The sequence below is a fragment of the Ischnura elegans genome, chromosome 8, assembly GCF_921293095.1.
Source record: "Ischnura elegans chromosome 8, ioIscEleg1.1, whole genome shotgun sequence".
NCBI lineage: Eukaryota > Metazoa > Arthropoda > Insecta > Odonata > Coenagrionidae > Ischnura > Ischnura elegans.
In genome coordinates this window covers 37981528-37998389 of record NC_060253.1, presented here as the reverse complement: position 1 = coordinate 37998389, position 16862 = coordinate 37981528, and the positions used below count along the sequence as shown (strand labels likewise).

The 16862-nt window shown below is 41.2% G+C and overlaps 1 protein-coding gene across 1 annotated transcript in view; it reads right to left on the bottom strand.

The window, feature by feature from the left end:
* LOC124163302 (myc protein-like) overlaps nucleotides 1-8458 on the bottom strand; it is a 58469-nt gene extending 50011 nt beyond the window's left edge. The window contains exons 1-2 of the mRNA XM_046540115.1: nucleotides 7495-8458; nucleotides 4666-5959 (exon numbers count right to left, since the gene is read on the bottom strand). Coding sequence (XP_046396071.1) covers nucleotides 4666-5938 — 1273 coding nt within the window. The 5' untranslated portion in view covers nucleotides 5939-5959; nucleotides 7495-8458. The remainder of the gene's footprint in view (nucleotides 1-4665; nucleotides 5960-7494) is intronic.
* Between the last annotated feature and the right edge of the window lie 8404 nt (nucleotides 8459-16862).

The following is a 16862-nucleotide window of genomic DNA, read 5'->3' as shown; positions in this document are numbered from 1 at the left end:
TTCCAGCCGGAGCCATTAGGAACGGAAAACGATAGCAGTGTTTACGGAAGACAAAGAGGCATTGGCAAGAGGAAGAGAGAGATGCAACGAACGAGAGGCCAAATTAAACTCTGCTTCAGGAAAGGGAAAGCGGGATGTGAAATCATGGGTTGCAAAATGGCATCCATAAAGCCTGCCAAGCATAAATAAGCGCCTCATTCAGAGAAATAGAAGGCAGGATAACGATAACCGCACACTCCACACGGAACATCCACGACCAATAAAATCACAACAAAACCGCGATTAAACAAAATAACAGCAATGAATTTATTAAAAATATATTAATTAATTATAAAATGAAATAAATAACATAAATAATAATAATTTCAAATCACAAGCCAATGAATAAAGAAACTCAATTTTTAAATCATACTCAGGTAAATGGGAAAGTAAAGAGGTGAAATTGCAAAAAAATAACAATAGCATGCATATTAAAAAAAAACTATTGAGATCTTGGAAAGGTCATGAACATATACTGCAGAAGTAGAAACATGCACCTACAAAATATCGAGCATTAGGGGAAAAATCCGAGATATTAATACGATACCGAATCGTTTGTGATAAAATAACTGTTAAGTAAAGGTTAGGACAGTCTTCCCCTGACCCAGTAAAGCCAACAAAACCCAAACACTCCTTAAGAGGCTCGAAAGAACTCATTTCGTGATTAAATAACTCGTGCAGACGTAATGAGCACTTTGAAGTAAGGTAAATCATGAAAAAACGCCCAGTTTTCGGAACCATGAGCGCTAGATCATCGCGATTTACAGCATCCGGCTTTTGATTCGCAAGAAGCGACGATAAAAATGAAATCGATTACGATGTGGCAGAAGCGACAATGAGAGACTCTTACACACGTCACACATTCCCACCCTCTTCCCCTCCCCTCCGCCATACAACTCCTCGGCGGCCTTGAAAACTACAGAGCCGTTCACGTGTCACGAAACAGGCGACAAGGCGGGATACAGAAGAACGATCACAAATACTACAACAGTGGAATCTTCAGTGCAGTGGATTTGAATGGGATTACAAAAGTCGCCACTCGCGTAGATGACGACAAGAAGATGAGAAATTTAGGGGGACATGGGGGACATAATTAAGGTTGTTCACCGAAATGTGACAGGCAGGTCTAACGGAAACAATAATTGAAGGACAGGTTGAAGGGAAAAAAAGGTTAAGGCAGGCTTCGGAGAGATACATAGGGCAAGTGACTAAGGATGCAAAAATCTGGAATATCAACCGAATTGCTACTCCTCGCGATAGCAAATACTTCAGAATACAAAAATTGAGAGTTAAATGAACCACCCTACAATCATCCCCCACCACGGGCATACATATCTTAAAAACCAACTAAAATTCGATCATAAAAGCTGACCGAATAACATTAACCCTCTACGGAATGGACTGGGGGACTCCGTCTTCAACCCGTGAGAATATAGGAAAACGGGGTTGCAAGACGAAAAAAAAGTTACTAGATTGATATAAAGTGGACGTAGCTAATAAAAAAAATACAAAACTTGTACCGGAAATTGACTCGTACAGCCCCAGAAAATGAAAAAAAAAAGAGAATACAATTCCACACGCACTCAAAATTTAAAGACCTGAAATTTTCATGATAGCCGGAGGATTATGCGAACGTAAAAAAAGTGAACAGCTCCCCAGGGAGTCAGGCAGATAGTGGAAGGGTCAAGTCGCATAGTGCATTCAGTGGGGTGACGGAAACGAATACAATAAGACGGACAGAAAAACGGAAATAGCAGCGATTAAAAATTAATGCCGCAACGAGACCAAGAGGAGAGACAATCACACAAAACACGAACTGAGTAATAATTCACATGTATACGAGGCTTAAAAAAAAAGCGAGCATCGCCCAAGGCCGGGATAAACGAAGCTATCTTTATATAGCCGACCTAGCATTACGGTAGGTCCGTTAAAATAGTCATAATACGTCTTGCTATATCACGCAAGTGAAATACGCGAGAGAAAATATAAAGACTCGATTCCCACACAACGGAAGCAGGAATTTAAAAATAAGACAAGGAGAAAGTCACGGAGAAACATGCGTCAGAGCTTCCGGAAATGCTTGGCGGCAGCTTACATAAAACCAATTACCCTCACGAGCACCGCCTCGATTGAAAACAAGTGTATCACAGAAAAGGCCCCGGATAGGGAAAGAAGTAAAATTACACTGGGATGGAGGTTCTTTAAAAAATTAAATGGAACGAAGAGGAGGACTGGTCCCGCAGGGAACATAAAAAAATGGGCCAATGAAAAAAAACAAGGAGGGTATGGGGCGGTCGGGACCTTTAAAATTGAGGGGGTGGGACTAACACATGAAAAAAAACTCTACGTTGCATCCGCCCCCTATATGACACAGAAGGATTCTTCCTCCCCCATTGGGAAGGGATAGTTTTACTCCAGGGAATATCTACGAAGGGAACAGGTTAAAGCGTTGTTCGCCTCGACCAAAAAAATGTTATATACTGAACGGAAAGAGGGATCGTGTAAAACAACTCCATCAAAATATATGTAAAAAAACCTATCCCCAGACAACAGGAGGAACCTTACAAGTGAGCTCGGTGTACCAAAACATATCCCATAAAACCTGTTTTCAGAAAATACACCCTCAATCTAATTCACTTCGACACAAGAGCATCACTACTACACTAAGGACTTTCACTATTACTGGAAACAGACATAATCCCACAACCTCACCAAGGAAAAGTAAGACTACTACACTAATTCTACACAATATCTTCTGAGCCGATTATTGTAACATTTATATAAATATGTAATAAACTTAGTGACAGCGGTATAATAAGAGAATTGACAATGAGAAATGTTTTCAGTGATATACCGCAAGTATACTCATCTACCAAATTGACATGAATACGTAGGTAATTGCAAAAGGGTACACAAGAAACTGTGTACACGCGACAAGTCGTGATATTGATATTTGCGAGAGCAACTATACATCGTTGTCTGTGGCTTTTTGTGGTATTATATCGTGGTTAGTAACGTGCATCAGAAATGTCATAAAGCGAAAGCATAAATTAACTGTCAAATTAAGTGGCGAACAGAGCGAAGTGTCACAGATATAACCTCTCCAACCGGCTTTAAGATATCGCGAATAGAACAGGAAGGAAATCTAATTCGCGGAACGAGAACGAAAATGGATGTTAAAGACCACAATAAACACGTCACACAGTATCATCTCTATTCCTATGCTAGCTCACGCATTCCGAGAATTCCACCTCCCTAACTATATAGCATTCACGGAAGGAAAAGAAAGGGTGGGGCAGCAGCAGTAGTAGGTGCCACGAAGCAGCAAGCAAGGAAGGGGAAAGAGAGAGCTATAAGCTAATACAGCGAACGGCGGGGGCCCCGCAGCAAGCGTTTGGGGAGCCACCCGGCTTCCCAACCTGACCTTGGAGCAAACCCGGCGCGGCGTCCATTTGCTTCCCGCGCTTTTCCACCACTCATGATCCTCAAGCAGACGCCCTGACGTAGGTTTCCCGCCAAAAACGACACGACCCGGCCCCTTCGCCGTATTAACCACGAAAATAACGCAATCCACCCGTTCCGAAATAAAATTCGCTACAGAAAATCAAAAATAAGGTTATCACTCGCGGAAAAATGCAACTGTCACATCGAACTTGTGAATTATTACCCCGAAACTCGACACATTCCTATGGACATCACGGGCTACAACGCCCACTAAATGCTAAAAATGGGCGTGTTTGATTACATACAAGATTACGCGAGAGTCAACGTAGTAAGCCGAAAATAACACACAAAAGTAAATATTATGAAAAATAGTCACGCACACACTAATTAAAACAACATGACCGCACTCATATCAGATTGTACACCACGAAGCGATTTGAGTACTTCTTACCGAGAAAGTATCGAGAATGCGACTTATTTATTCCGAAGACTTACCCTAAGTGCAATTATTTTCTCAATAAATAGCGACATAACTTCGTGATTTGTCGATATAAAACTAATGGAATTGCGTCAATCAAATGGAAAATTAAGAAAATATTTTTGTATCGACATTAAGCGCAAATAAACAATTAAGGATTACCGTTTCATTAATATCCGACATAATTATCCATCATCAGATTACAATAAAAAATTAAAAGAACCGACCATAAGACTTGATAGAGAAATGGTTGTCATGAGGAAGTTAACACATTGCACACCCGAAAAAAATACCTATTCATCAGAATTACTTCTTATGGCAAGAAGACTCTTCCCTAGAGAAAAAATCTTAGAAATGCGAATATCTACAGCGTAATCGACTCGTAGAAAATAGTTAGATATCAAAGCCAGGGACTATAAAAACCTTTTTCTAAATCTTCCCCGACAAGAGACAACGAATATGACTTCACATCACGTTAATTGCACCCGAAATGCGTCTACGAATCATTCACACCACAGAAAAGAAAAGAAGCTGCCCCGGAGACATTAATCGCGATTGATTACGAGGAGTTGAACGATGATAATTGTAAGGAAGCAAGCAATTCAGTAGATTATAACTCGATAAATATCCCAGTAGCAATGCACCCGCAAAACCACTCCAAATAATGACTAAGTAAACATGCGGAATATAAACATGAAACTCACCCGAATCGGAAGGCGTCTGCACGCCAAGGTGGTCTGTCTTGACGCTCTTCATACTGCTGTTGGTCTTGTGGTAGTCGTGGTCTAGGTAGCATGCGTTGGATTTGTTGTCCGCGAGACTCGAAGTAGATGAGGAAGCTGTAGACGAGGTAGACGACGACGAACTAGACACACTGGGCCTGACCTGACCCGTCACCTCAGTCAAAGACACCGCTTCCCCACAATCCTCGTCTTCCTCAGCGGCAAGCGCTATCGCCTCGGCCAGGGCGGCCGCGGCTTCCGCCTCCTCCAAGTCCTCGGGCGTGGACCCACGGGGGCCCGACACCGACCCAACACCCAACACGAGACCGCCCCCACCGCGGCCCCAGACGTCGCACCGCGTAGAAGCGCCGTCTTCGTCTTCTTCCTCGGACAAGGACAGGGGAGTCTCCGGTCTGGGTGAAGTGGCCCCGGAGGCGAAGGATCGTGGCGAACTTGCCGGCTTTTTACCGCCTACGGTACTCTTGGAATCCTTGTCTTCCGAGGGCAACCTCACGGTCACGACCCGAGCGGCCGGCTCACCAGGCCGGGAGCCGGGCCTCGAGGGGGCGCGGAGGAGCAGGCTCTTGCCCTGGGAGGTGCGGGCAACGACTCCGTTCTTGGGGACACGCAGAACGGTCGGCGACGCGGTCAGCATGGGAGAAGGGGCCATCATGACAGAGGATGGCACCACGGAGACGGCGCCATCCTTGTCCTTGGATTGCTGCACCACAGGGTTCTTCAGCAGTGTCTGCCCGGGTGCCACCACGACCCTGCCGCGGTCGCCGGCGGCGGCTGCAGCCTTAGCCTGGTTCCTTACGTGCTCCTTGTTAGTGCACTGTCCGGCCCACATGCAATCGTGATTCCTCAGCTCCTTGCCGGTGGTAGAGATGTGGCCCTTGCCGGTTGGAGGCGGGTCGCACGGGAAGCCGATCTGAGAGATCCAAGACATCTCGTCTAGGAGGGAGTTGGACCATTGGGTCGAGGTCTCGGTGACCGGCAGGTCGAACTTCTTCCATATCTCCTCCGAGGCAAAAGGAGTGTTCTCCAGGGCGTGGGTGTTCTCCAGGGGGTAGAGGGAGTCTTCGGAAGACGGGTGACAGGGCGACTCGGAGGCCGAGTTCCTGATGAGCAGCGTGGGAATGTTGTGGCTGATGGTCGACTCGAGGAATATCTCCTCGGCGTACTCGCTGAGGCTGTAGCAAGGCCCCAGGAGGCCGGAGTCGCAGAGGGAAGTCGGCATCTCCGACACCTCCATGAGATTCTCGATGGTCGAGCACTACAAAGAGATAAATATGCATCACGATCAGAACCACATAACTCAATCGCTAATTCCATAAACGAACATTCCTTGATGAATGTCCACGGAATAAAATCAATTGCAATGGATGTGGGGTCCGATCATGCATATTGCGAGGAGGAAGACTCGTCTGGGGTTTACATAGCGAAATAAATAAAGCCATTTGTAAAATTTCAAGCTAAAGTGGCATACACTGAATCTACGAACAAACTTCTTAAGTTAAATCGAGACAAAAAGAGAACGATAAAAATATACTAAACTTATGCCAAACTAATCCTTCCATTAATTAAATACATGGGCAAAAATTTATCCGAAAAAGTTAAGTCCAACTTAATAGCGCAGAAAATGGAGTATATGGAAATGTACACGGAGTGGCTATCCATGAATATATGCCATATTATCTTAAACCCACCTACTGAAGTCATTAAAATAGTAATATCTCATTTCAAACCGTTATATACAAACACCAATCCTAAATGTTGAAGTGGAAGTCCTTAAACGGAATAATAACACACAAATGTCACAGAGAGGAAGACAAATAAACGCCCACAGCTCACGCCCATTGTCAATAAACAAACACATCAAGTGCGCCAAAATGCTTGAATCACACAGAATGACAACAATCGCAGGACGAAAACAATGACTGCGTCACTGTCAAACATCGACGACAATACTATCGCAATGAATGGAAGCGTACGTGGCTGCAGCTATCACGCAGGAGTACGCGAGGTTTTCTCGTATTCCAGTTATGATTATGTCTATCGAAATCGTACGTAACTCGTCAATTGCCGCATTCCACTATTAATTTCTTATGTTTACACACACAACTAAAATAGCAACAAACGACAAAAAGGTAAAGGTGGGTGAAATCTTAAAAAAAAAGAAAATTAAGATGACAGCTCAAGGCCTATGCGCTAATATAAGAATTATGCTGAATAAAAAACCAAATATCTCATTATGTAAAAAACTCGCAAAGCTAAAATATTCAACTAACAATCGACTTCGAGGTAAGGCAAAATCTTTAAGGAAATTATTGCGGCATTAACTTACCGGTGAAGCCATAGCTAGTATTCCTGTGGACTTACGCCCCCTGCTTCCAAATGAGAACTAACACGAACTTGTAAGAAAACGTAAGTACGATGAATGACATCGCCAACGATACGAATAGCCCGCGAATACAATTTGCTACACTTGTCTATCAATCCATTTGCCCGCAACATTCAAACCAGCCACCCAGGAAATCGGAGTCGGAGCCGCTAAAATCAAACGCCGGCTAGCCGGCGACGACCTGTGCTGACGTAGGAGGGATCAGCGAATTCACCGATGTCGTCTGCCGACACGGCGCCCCACGAAATATTGAATCACCAAAAACACACTAAGTAATCGAGAGGTTGACCACCTAAATAAATGTAGCGAGCCTTACCCATGCGCATAAAAAAAAATATGCTTCAGAACATTAAACCGCGAGAAGGCACATAAAACGCTAAACTAACTGTTATTTAGCGAATAATTACCTTCTCGAAATGAAAAATCTTCTTAAGATCTTTGGTGGAGTCCAATCGTGACACTGGTGCAACACAGAACTTCGTGGATGTAATGAAAATAATCCAAAATTGTCTCAAGCGGCCGACGACCGGCGAACAGAAAATCCAATGGGCGCGGCACCGGGTGCGTAAGGACCGCAGCCGGGTGAGGGGTAGAGAGGGTAAGAGGCAGGCGTGGCTACGAGGGCGGGAACCCTAATATGGGCGCGGCTGTGACCGCACCGCGAGAAGAAAAGACAATCCCCTAACGCACTCGGATAGGTAGTTTTATTCCTCGCCGGTATAAGGCGAAGTGTCAAAGAGAAGGTCTCTGGAAAAACACTCCCACACGCACACAGAACACGGAAAAGTTCACTCCCACGCCGGCCGGTTTAAAGGTACCCACACCGGCGAGACCGCAATCTGCTGCTTTTCAGTTCACAACCGGCACGAACTGCGGATACAGGGCGACTTGCGCACCCAGAAATGAACACGGAAGAAAGATCGCAACTTCGTCCTGGAACAGTTCATGTCCAAGCTGAGGATGGTAAACTGCCGTGGTGCGAAAACCGGACGATGATGCCGGCCAACGCCCCGTCGGAATCCGCCAACTCTTCGCCGCCGATGATACACACGGAAGATTTTTTTTGACAGCTCCAACGAAGCGGACTGCGTGAAATCAGAATATAATTCACACAATCACACGCGGAACTGAGAAATATTCCCACACGGGCTGGATCAACCGCGAAAGGCGTAGTACTCTATACGCGATATCAAACCGGACACGGGAAAACCTAACTCTCCGTCTGTATCCTAGGCAACGCACTGCGCGCGCGACGGTCGTACGTCGGTGATGGAACAAGAGACACTCGCTGCGCGCCACCTCTCGGCAGACTAAACCCGAATCGAGAGCGCAAACCCGGCTTCCTGGCTCTCCAAGCTCCTTACCCGTCATGCCTTGCGCGGAGCGAGCGCGCGCTGTTCCTATGCGCATCGCACCGGACCCCACAGCTTTGGCCTTGAGTACGGATTCCAAAGGAGGGGGGAGTGGTTATGAGTGGGATGGGTAGAATGGGATGGGAGGGAGAGGGGAAGACTGGCGTCTTGAGGGGGCGGCGGAAGAGGAGGGGGAGCTGAGAGAGGAATGGGATGGGTAAGAAGACGTGTGGGTTCGGCGCTGGAGGGGAGGTAGACGGTGGTGTGAGGAGAGAGAGAGAAAATGGCGTACTATGTGGGTCATCGTTCGCCGGCCGTCAAAGATGGTGCTCTTCGCCGGGTATGCGCGCGCAGCACTTACGAGAAAGAGCCTTGAAAATGGATTTATTAAGTCAAATAGACCTCCACGACGTGCGGAAACCATCAGAAATTAATCTAAATGCGTCGATCTAGTAATACTGTGCCGTTCGGCCCGTTGTCGAAGCATACTTCAAGGATTTTCGAGCTAGACTAACCGGCGAATTATTTCCCGACGCGGAGGATCGTCTGCGACGGCGATGAGGAGTTCCCCCTGGCGACTTGGGAGGCCGCTCAGCGAGCGTGTTTCCCCCGGCGGGACCGGTTCACTCAGTTTGCGCAGAGAGAGGGAAGGAGATACGAGGAAAGGAGAGACAGTTCTTGGGCGGACTGACTAAGCTAAAATTTCGCCGCTTTCGTATGCGCGCCCGGTTTTATTCTCGGAATCGCGAGAAATGAATCACATGAGTGACAGATCTCCGAACGCTAATAAATTTATATGCGATGGGAGACCTTTTCGCGCATTCAGATGTAGGCATTGGAATGCGGCAGAATTATGAAGCAAAAAGCGAAAAATTCCTATTTTGGTATTTCGTCAACATCATATCAAAAGCGAAACATAGCCATTCGTACACACCATTAACTCCCATCTATTTTTGGCTTTTTTCCAGTTTAAAGTAAGCACTAGTTAACCATTTCAAATTCAAAATACCTTTTAGTTTTCAGTATATTTTTATTCAATATATTCTTTATAGTTTCCGAGAAAAATGTTGGATTCGGAAATGATATCCATTTTTTGGCATTCGTCCGAGTGTTAGCAACGGTTAAACGTAGTTAATCTTATACGTTATTAAATCTCATCTATTTTGCCATATTTTCCAATTTAAAGTAAAACATTTAAACCGCTTAGAATTTATAAATGGCTATTAATTATCAGCGTATTTATATTAATTATATTCTCTGATTCGGAACCAAGCATAGAGTTTCAGCGGAATCATTAAAAATAATGAATTTGGAAAAATTATCCATATTATGGCATTTCGTCCGAGTTTCAGCAACGGTCAAACGTGGATTAGCGCTCATCTATGTAAGCATTTTTTCCACTTTAAAATAAAACATTTTGAATTCAAAATATCAAATAATCATCAGTATACCTATCATAATTATATTTTTTGATTGAGAGCATGGCATAGAATTTCAGCGGCACCACACCAAAATTGTGATTTTGGAAAAAAATACACTTTTATGGCATTCCGGCAGAGTCATAGCACCGTTTAAACATGATTATTCGTGAAAATTAATAGTGCCCTTCTATATTGCCTTTATCAGTTTCAAATAAAATCTATTATACCATTCAGAATCCTGTATACCTTTTAATTTCCAGTATATATTTATCCTTATTATATTTTCTGATTAATCACATGGCATACAGTTTCCGCGGAATTATATAAAGAAGATAAATTCGGATTGAGCTTATAGTATTTCTAAGGCATAAGGAATACAGCATATTTTTTCCATGAATGTTATTAGTCATATCAACCACTAATAACAGATCTTATGTGCATATTTCTACCACCCATTTATATAGAGAAAATTTCGCAGCCAAAATCACTACTCACAAAACAACGGCTAATTCAAAATATTTATAAATTTTTTATATTCCTATGTTACCTATTTTCTTTCATCAAGACATTATCGAATAGTTTCCGTATAAAAACTGCGATTGACTAGATCAAATCCCTTTGGCTGTTCACCCTTCATAGTTGTATGTTATTTTGTCACCAAAGCAATGAGGAAATCAAAATACATATTTATCATCATAGGCGAATTCAGGGGCACGTGCCAGACTCATAAAAAATATACAAGATTTTTAAAACGGTCGCTTTATTTTGTGGATTGCGGAACCTCAATTATTTACTTTAATATTAATGGCTTTTATATTAAAATAAAGAGAATTTTTTTACGGTAACTGTTGCATTTTGTTTTTAATCTCAAATGTGAGAAGACTTGTCTGACGCTTGTGCCCCCCAGAAAAAAATCCTGGTTCCGCCCCAATATATTTGATTGATATTAATTCCATTAATAATCTCTGATTAAGACGTTGCCCTATATTTGCAGCGGAACTTAATAAAAAATTAAATCAAGGCCCTGTTTCAATATGAAAATAAAATTTAACCCTGATTTCTTTTCATCAATTATTAAATAATTTGTAACATATTCTTGGGACGAAATAAAAATTTATAATAAAAGTAAATTTTACTGCAATCTGCCATTATTGCAATTTATGATTGATTGATACAATAATCGACAGTAAAAATATTTAAATTATCATTTGATATCTCGGACCGCACCTTGCAGTCATTTTTAGGTAAACAGGTTCACAGTTAATTACTATAACAGGTAAAAGCTTCAAATTCTTAGGAATCCTTTTTTATAACGCATAATTCCACATCGCACCGACACAACACACAAGTTCCATACTGAGGCAAATAAATATTTGAATAAAGATGTATTCCTAGAGTGCTTTATATGTCTAAACACATAGCATCCAAATATTAAAAAAAATAAAATTTCTAAATATTTAAACAAAAATAAATAGGTTTAAAATTATTTTGAATGGTAATGAGGATTGGATATTGGCAGCAGCACATAACTCTATATTGGAAGCTTTTTAAATGTTATACTACCCAAGAAGGAGAAAAAAATGGTTCGACCCAGTTACATTGGTGTCATGGTGCCAGAACACGCCGGAACGCCGCGCCGCGCCGTTCCGGCACTGGTTAACAAAAGACATAATAGTCAAATAGCACTTTGATCAATTTTGTTGCCTCAAAATTTCTAATACATACATTCCTAACCAAAACAAAAAAATGCAATAAAATGTAAATAATAACTTGCAATAAAAACACACAAAATAATATTTCACTTCTAAAAAAAGTAAAGGAAAGTGCGTTCCGGAACTGGTAATATTGCCATGACGTCACTGCCCAGTAATTAATAATTACTTAGCAGATTGTGGGAAAAAAATTCTTGAGATTTATTTTTCTTCCAAGATAATCCTTCTAGAGATGAATGGAGATGATGAAGTATGCGGAGAGGAGAAGGAACGACGAAATGTTGGACAGCTGTACGAAATGTTGGTCGGGTGAGGAGAGACAGCTTTTAGATGAGGTAGGGAGGAGACAGAGGGTATGGATTGAGCGAGTACCGAACGGGGAGGGGATATTGAAAACAGTGTTAGAGGGTATACAGGTTGGGTAAACGAGGTAGAGGAAGGAAGAGAGTAGGACTTTTAGATAAAATTAAAAGCAACTCTGATCTTTCTTTTCACTCCAGCCCGTACGACTCGCAATACAAAAACTTTACACCAGCCCAATTTCCGACAGCGAATGTCGCAAATATCACTTTTGTTTTTTAGATGAAATAGGGAGATAATTATTATTTCTATTACCTTCCCTTTTCAATTACCTGTCGAATACTTCTCCTTCCCGTGACATCTTTGCCTCCCGCACTAGTTTCAACAGCCAAATACAAAGCCTTTAATTCAGACACCCTCATTTTGTAAACATAAAAATCTTCGTTATTTATGAGATTATTTTTAAAATTTTTATTTTTTCATCTTTTTATTATTTTCATACTTTTTTATCATTTGTAAATAACCCAATTTAAAGCTATTATGCTGTTTTCGGTGTTAAACAACTAAATAAAGAATTAAATAACTAAATAAATAAAGTAATAGACCTTATTTTGAATTGAAGACGGTAGAGGGGAGGCTTCCAGAACACGTCGTATATATTTCATGCAAATATTTATCGTCTCAGGCTCAAATTTGTGGAAGTTCATTTTATCGTCAATGTAATGAAAAACTGTGTTGTATTCCACCAATTTATTATAAGGTACGACTATTTTCGACTTAAGACTGTACCGCTGCGTCTAAACTAGTCGTAAGCAGTGGCGCAGCGAGGGGGGGGGGGGATAAACCCCCCTCAGAGCTCAGAGAAATTTTTAAGTTTAATTCATTTTACTTAATTGGATTGATACTACTAATAGAACAGTGTAAGGATTAATAAAATATCCCTCAGAAAGCCGTAAGACTCACTATTTTGAACAAATTTATCTTAAAATTCCGCAATTTATTAATCTTACTTACGACCAGGGGCGCAGCTAGGGATTAAGGCTGGGGGTGGTTTAGGTGCAACTGATACCGGGGTGTATGGGGATATGGAATACCAACCATGATAAGCGGTTGGTGCGAGATTAATAAATTGCGGAATTTTAAGATAAATGTGTTCAAAATAGTGAGTTTTACGGCTTTCTGAGGGATATTTTATTAATCCTTACACTGTTCTGTTAGTAATATCAATCCAATTAAGTAAAATGAGTTAAACTTGAAAATTTCTCTGAACTCTTGGGGGGGGGGGGGTGTGTATCCCCCAAAACCCCCCCCTCGCTACGCCACTGCTTACGACTAGTTTAGACGCAGCGGTACAGTCTTAAGTCGAAAATAGTCGTACCTAAAAATAATATGGTGGAATACAACAAAGTTTTGCATTTCATTAACAACTTTATGCAAACCTACCTTAATCGGTAGAATACTGGTGATGGTTATATCATGCGCTCGCGTGGCAGGCACACAAACAAACGTCAGACGCCACTTTCGCTGGGGGGTCGGAGTCCTTCGGATGCGACGCAATAAACATCCGTCGTCACAGTTTAAGGTCGCCCGGGAAGGTCGCACAACGAGCGATCGATAATGACGTAGCGGCGAGTTACTTCGCCGGTCCACGGAATGCATCAATAAAAGTCCACCTGATCCACCGGAAAAAACACAGATGTGTATGGAAAAAAATTAATAACCATTCTGGCTTGTATGCATCCCTTTCCTCATCTAACTTCTTTCTCCCTTTTATTCACATCTAGGCCTAATCGCATTTTTTTGCATTCTTTCTCTTAACTCGGTTCGTCTGTTTCATCCACGGAATCCACGAATTGATTTTTAAGCCACATTCCATTGTCGGATTGGCTTTAAAATTTTCAGACCTGCTTGCTTTGGATGACAATTCAATATTCGATGATAAGAGATTCGAAATTACGCTCGATGTTCCTCTAATTAATTAACTAAAATTCCATGTGGAAAATAGATTTAAAGCGTGTCAATAAATATCGTTAGTTTCTTCTAGAATTTTTGAAAGTGTAAGTCGTCGAAGGAAACGAGCTGAAGACCAGATCATTTCGAAATTTTGCTTTTCTAAAGAAAACTTTTTTATATTTCATAGTTGGTTATAGGAAAAAATAAACGAAAAAGGTTTAAAAAAAAGCACTAAAAAGTATATATAGACTTTTCATTACTCGGAGAATGCTGATTAAGTTTAGATAATAGTATTGCGTATCAATTCTTACTCACCTATCAAGCTCTTTTACACTCAGTTATAAACCTCTTAGCACACACGCTTTATTCGTCAAGATATGAAAAGCTTATTTTTTTTACCTTTTATAGTGTATTTTATACCGGTTTTTATTTCTGTTTTCTTTTATCAATAAATCCCACTTTACCCCCTCCCTCTCCTTCGCTTGCCCAACATTTCTCCCCAAAACACTATTTTTTAAATTCATCCGCTTTGTCATATTTAATAAAAACTTTTGGGCTATGTTGCCGCGTCAATTTTTCGGGTGGCCCCAACGTTTCCCGACCGATGCTGGTCGATTTCTCAAGGGGTTACAACATTTTTGAATTGTGGTTCTTTTCATTCAACCCTTTGGGTGTCAACTGATTTCTTAGGCAATATGCTAAAATTGCCGAAGAATTATTTGCTAATGTTGCGTTAGTATCGAGGCCCGTTAGCAGAGATAAATTAAGAGAGATGTTTTGCCGAACGGATAGATACGGGAATTCGTTTTTCCCCCGAACCATAAAGGACGTTAATAAACGCTAGTCCCAACCTCGTTTGAGCAATTAATTTTTTTAAGCTGTAAACGGCTGGTGTCCTAACACCCCCTGCCGCACGCCTTTTAGGCGGCTTGCGGGGTATGACGTAGATGTAGTATGGGAAAAAAATATGTCTCAAATACTTTGGCATGTAAATTTTGAACAGCTCAAGGAAAAATTTAATATACGAGGTCTCACCTTTTCGATATGCTATTTCGATCGACGACTCGAATCGACGACTTCTTATACAAAATAATAGTTCAGTAATTATTTAAACAAAATTGAAATTATGAATATCCCGCCGAAAAATATTTTTAAAATATGAAAAGAGCATTAAACTATAAAAAAATATAATGGTCGAGGAAAAAAAATGTTATGGTTCAATGTTAATACTCATTGGGTTGTTTAAGGATTATTTTTTCATGTTTATTCTATATTCAAAGTGTGTTTAAGTTTCTCTTTCGCATAAACCACACATTGCGCATGACATTCTTTTAGACAGAAACTTTTTTATAGCATATTTTTATTACATACATTACATATTACATGATAAAATGTATATGTATCTTATGCTCTATTTTTTCATATATTAAGTCGCATTCTGTGCCGACGATGCTTAATGTAAATCTACATATTTTTCGTAATATTTCTGACTCTATTATATTTATAATCATGTATGTTCCTGAGGGACACACTTGACCCGGAATAATAAATATCATTTTCTATTTCTAGCGGTGGCTTAATGGCAACTGGGACGGTGTTTTACGCGCTTTCGGCACTCCAGTTCGTCTGCTTGAATGATGATTGACTAGACCTGAAGACGTCTCCAGGACAGGAGACGAATCTGTTGTCACGAAAGTCTCTGATGCGAGTTTTCGCGGCGTTCACAATGGCAGTAGGGTAGATTTCCGGGTTCCTTCCGCGTTGTCTTTTAGATGGCGACGTTTCACCCTCCGTACTGTAGGCGTCTTCAGGCCAGGTTGAATTGGAGAGCGCTTCAATGATGTCCGATATGGTAACCCACTTCCTATTGTCAAATCTGCCTGAAAATTTGCGCACTTCCTTTCTTTTGATATCAATACAATATTCAATAATGAGACATGAAATTTTGTTCCATTGTGCTCTAATCAATAAACTAAATTTCCATACGTAAAATAGATTAAAATTTTCTCCATATATGGTGATAGTTTTTTTTTAGAACTTTTGACACTGAAAATTATGGAGGAAAGGACTTCAAGCCTAGCCAATTTCGAAATTTTGTTTTTCAAATTTTAGTTTTTTTTTAATATTTCACCATCGGTAAATATAAATAAGTTACTCCCTCTTTCACCTAAATATTTTTATATCGGACACCCTTCTCGACTCAACAAATTTATTTAAAAATGTACAACATTGTACTTGAGAATGACCTGACGGTCGAAACGTGTCTAACGTTTTTATATAAATCTGCGCAAAAAAAAAGAGAATAGGCTAAGACGAACATTAACCTAGGGAATTAAAAGCTTGAAGAGATGGTAGAGTTTTCTTAACTGAGAAAAAGAAATTACCAAAAACGGACGAAGCAAGAGAGGAATAGTCTGTACAATAGTGCAGGAGAAGGCGGCTTTCTACAAAAAGAAGAATCTCCTTACAGATGGGAATGCAAGAATACAAGTAAGGAGACATTTCGTCAAATGCTTCATATGGAGCATGTTTTTCTATGAAAGCGAGGCTTGGACGTTGACAGCAGCAGAGAAGTTAAGAGTGGAAGCATTCGAAATGTGGTGCTACCGAAGAATGATGAAGGTAAAATGGATCGACCGTTTAAGTAACGAGGAAGTGCTAAGAAGCGTGGGGAAAAGATGAGTCCTCTAAAAACCTTAATCAGAAGACGGGACAACTTAGTTGGGCACATTTTGATGCACGATGGTCTGATGAAGACTATCAAAGAAGGACAGGTAGAAGGGAAGAAGGGCAGGGGACGACCCGATTACATGGGGCAGGTTATAAAGAATGTAAAAGAGAATAAACACCTCCCAATGAAAAGGCTAGCGGATAGGAGAGAGGAATGGAGAGCTGCGTCAAACCAATGTCAGGATTGTTGACTAATGATTATATGCAAAAAATTGCCATATTTCGTCTTGATTAAATCAGGATGTCATTCCACTTCATCCCACCTACCTCAGTTACTTCCATTTCGGCCCTTTCACATATTCATCCC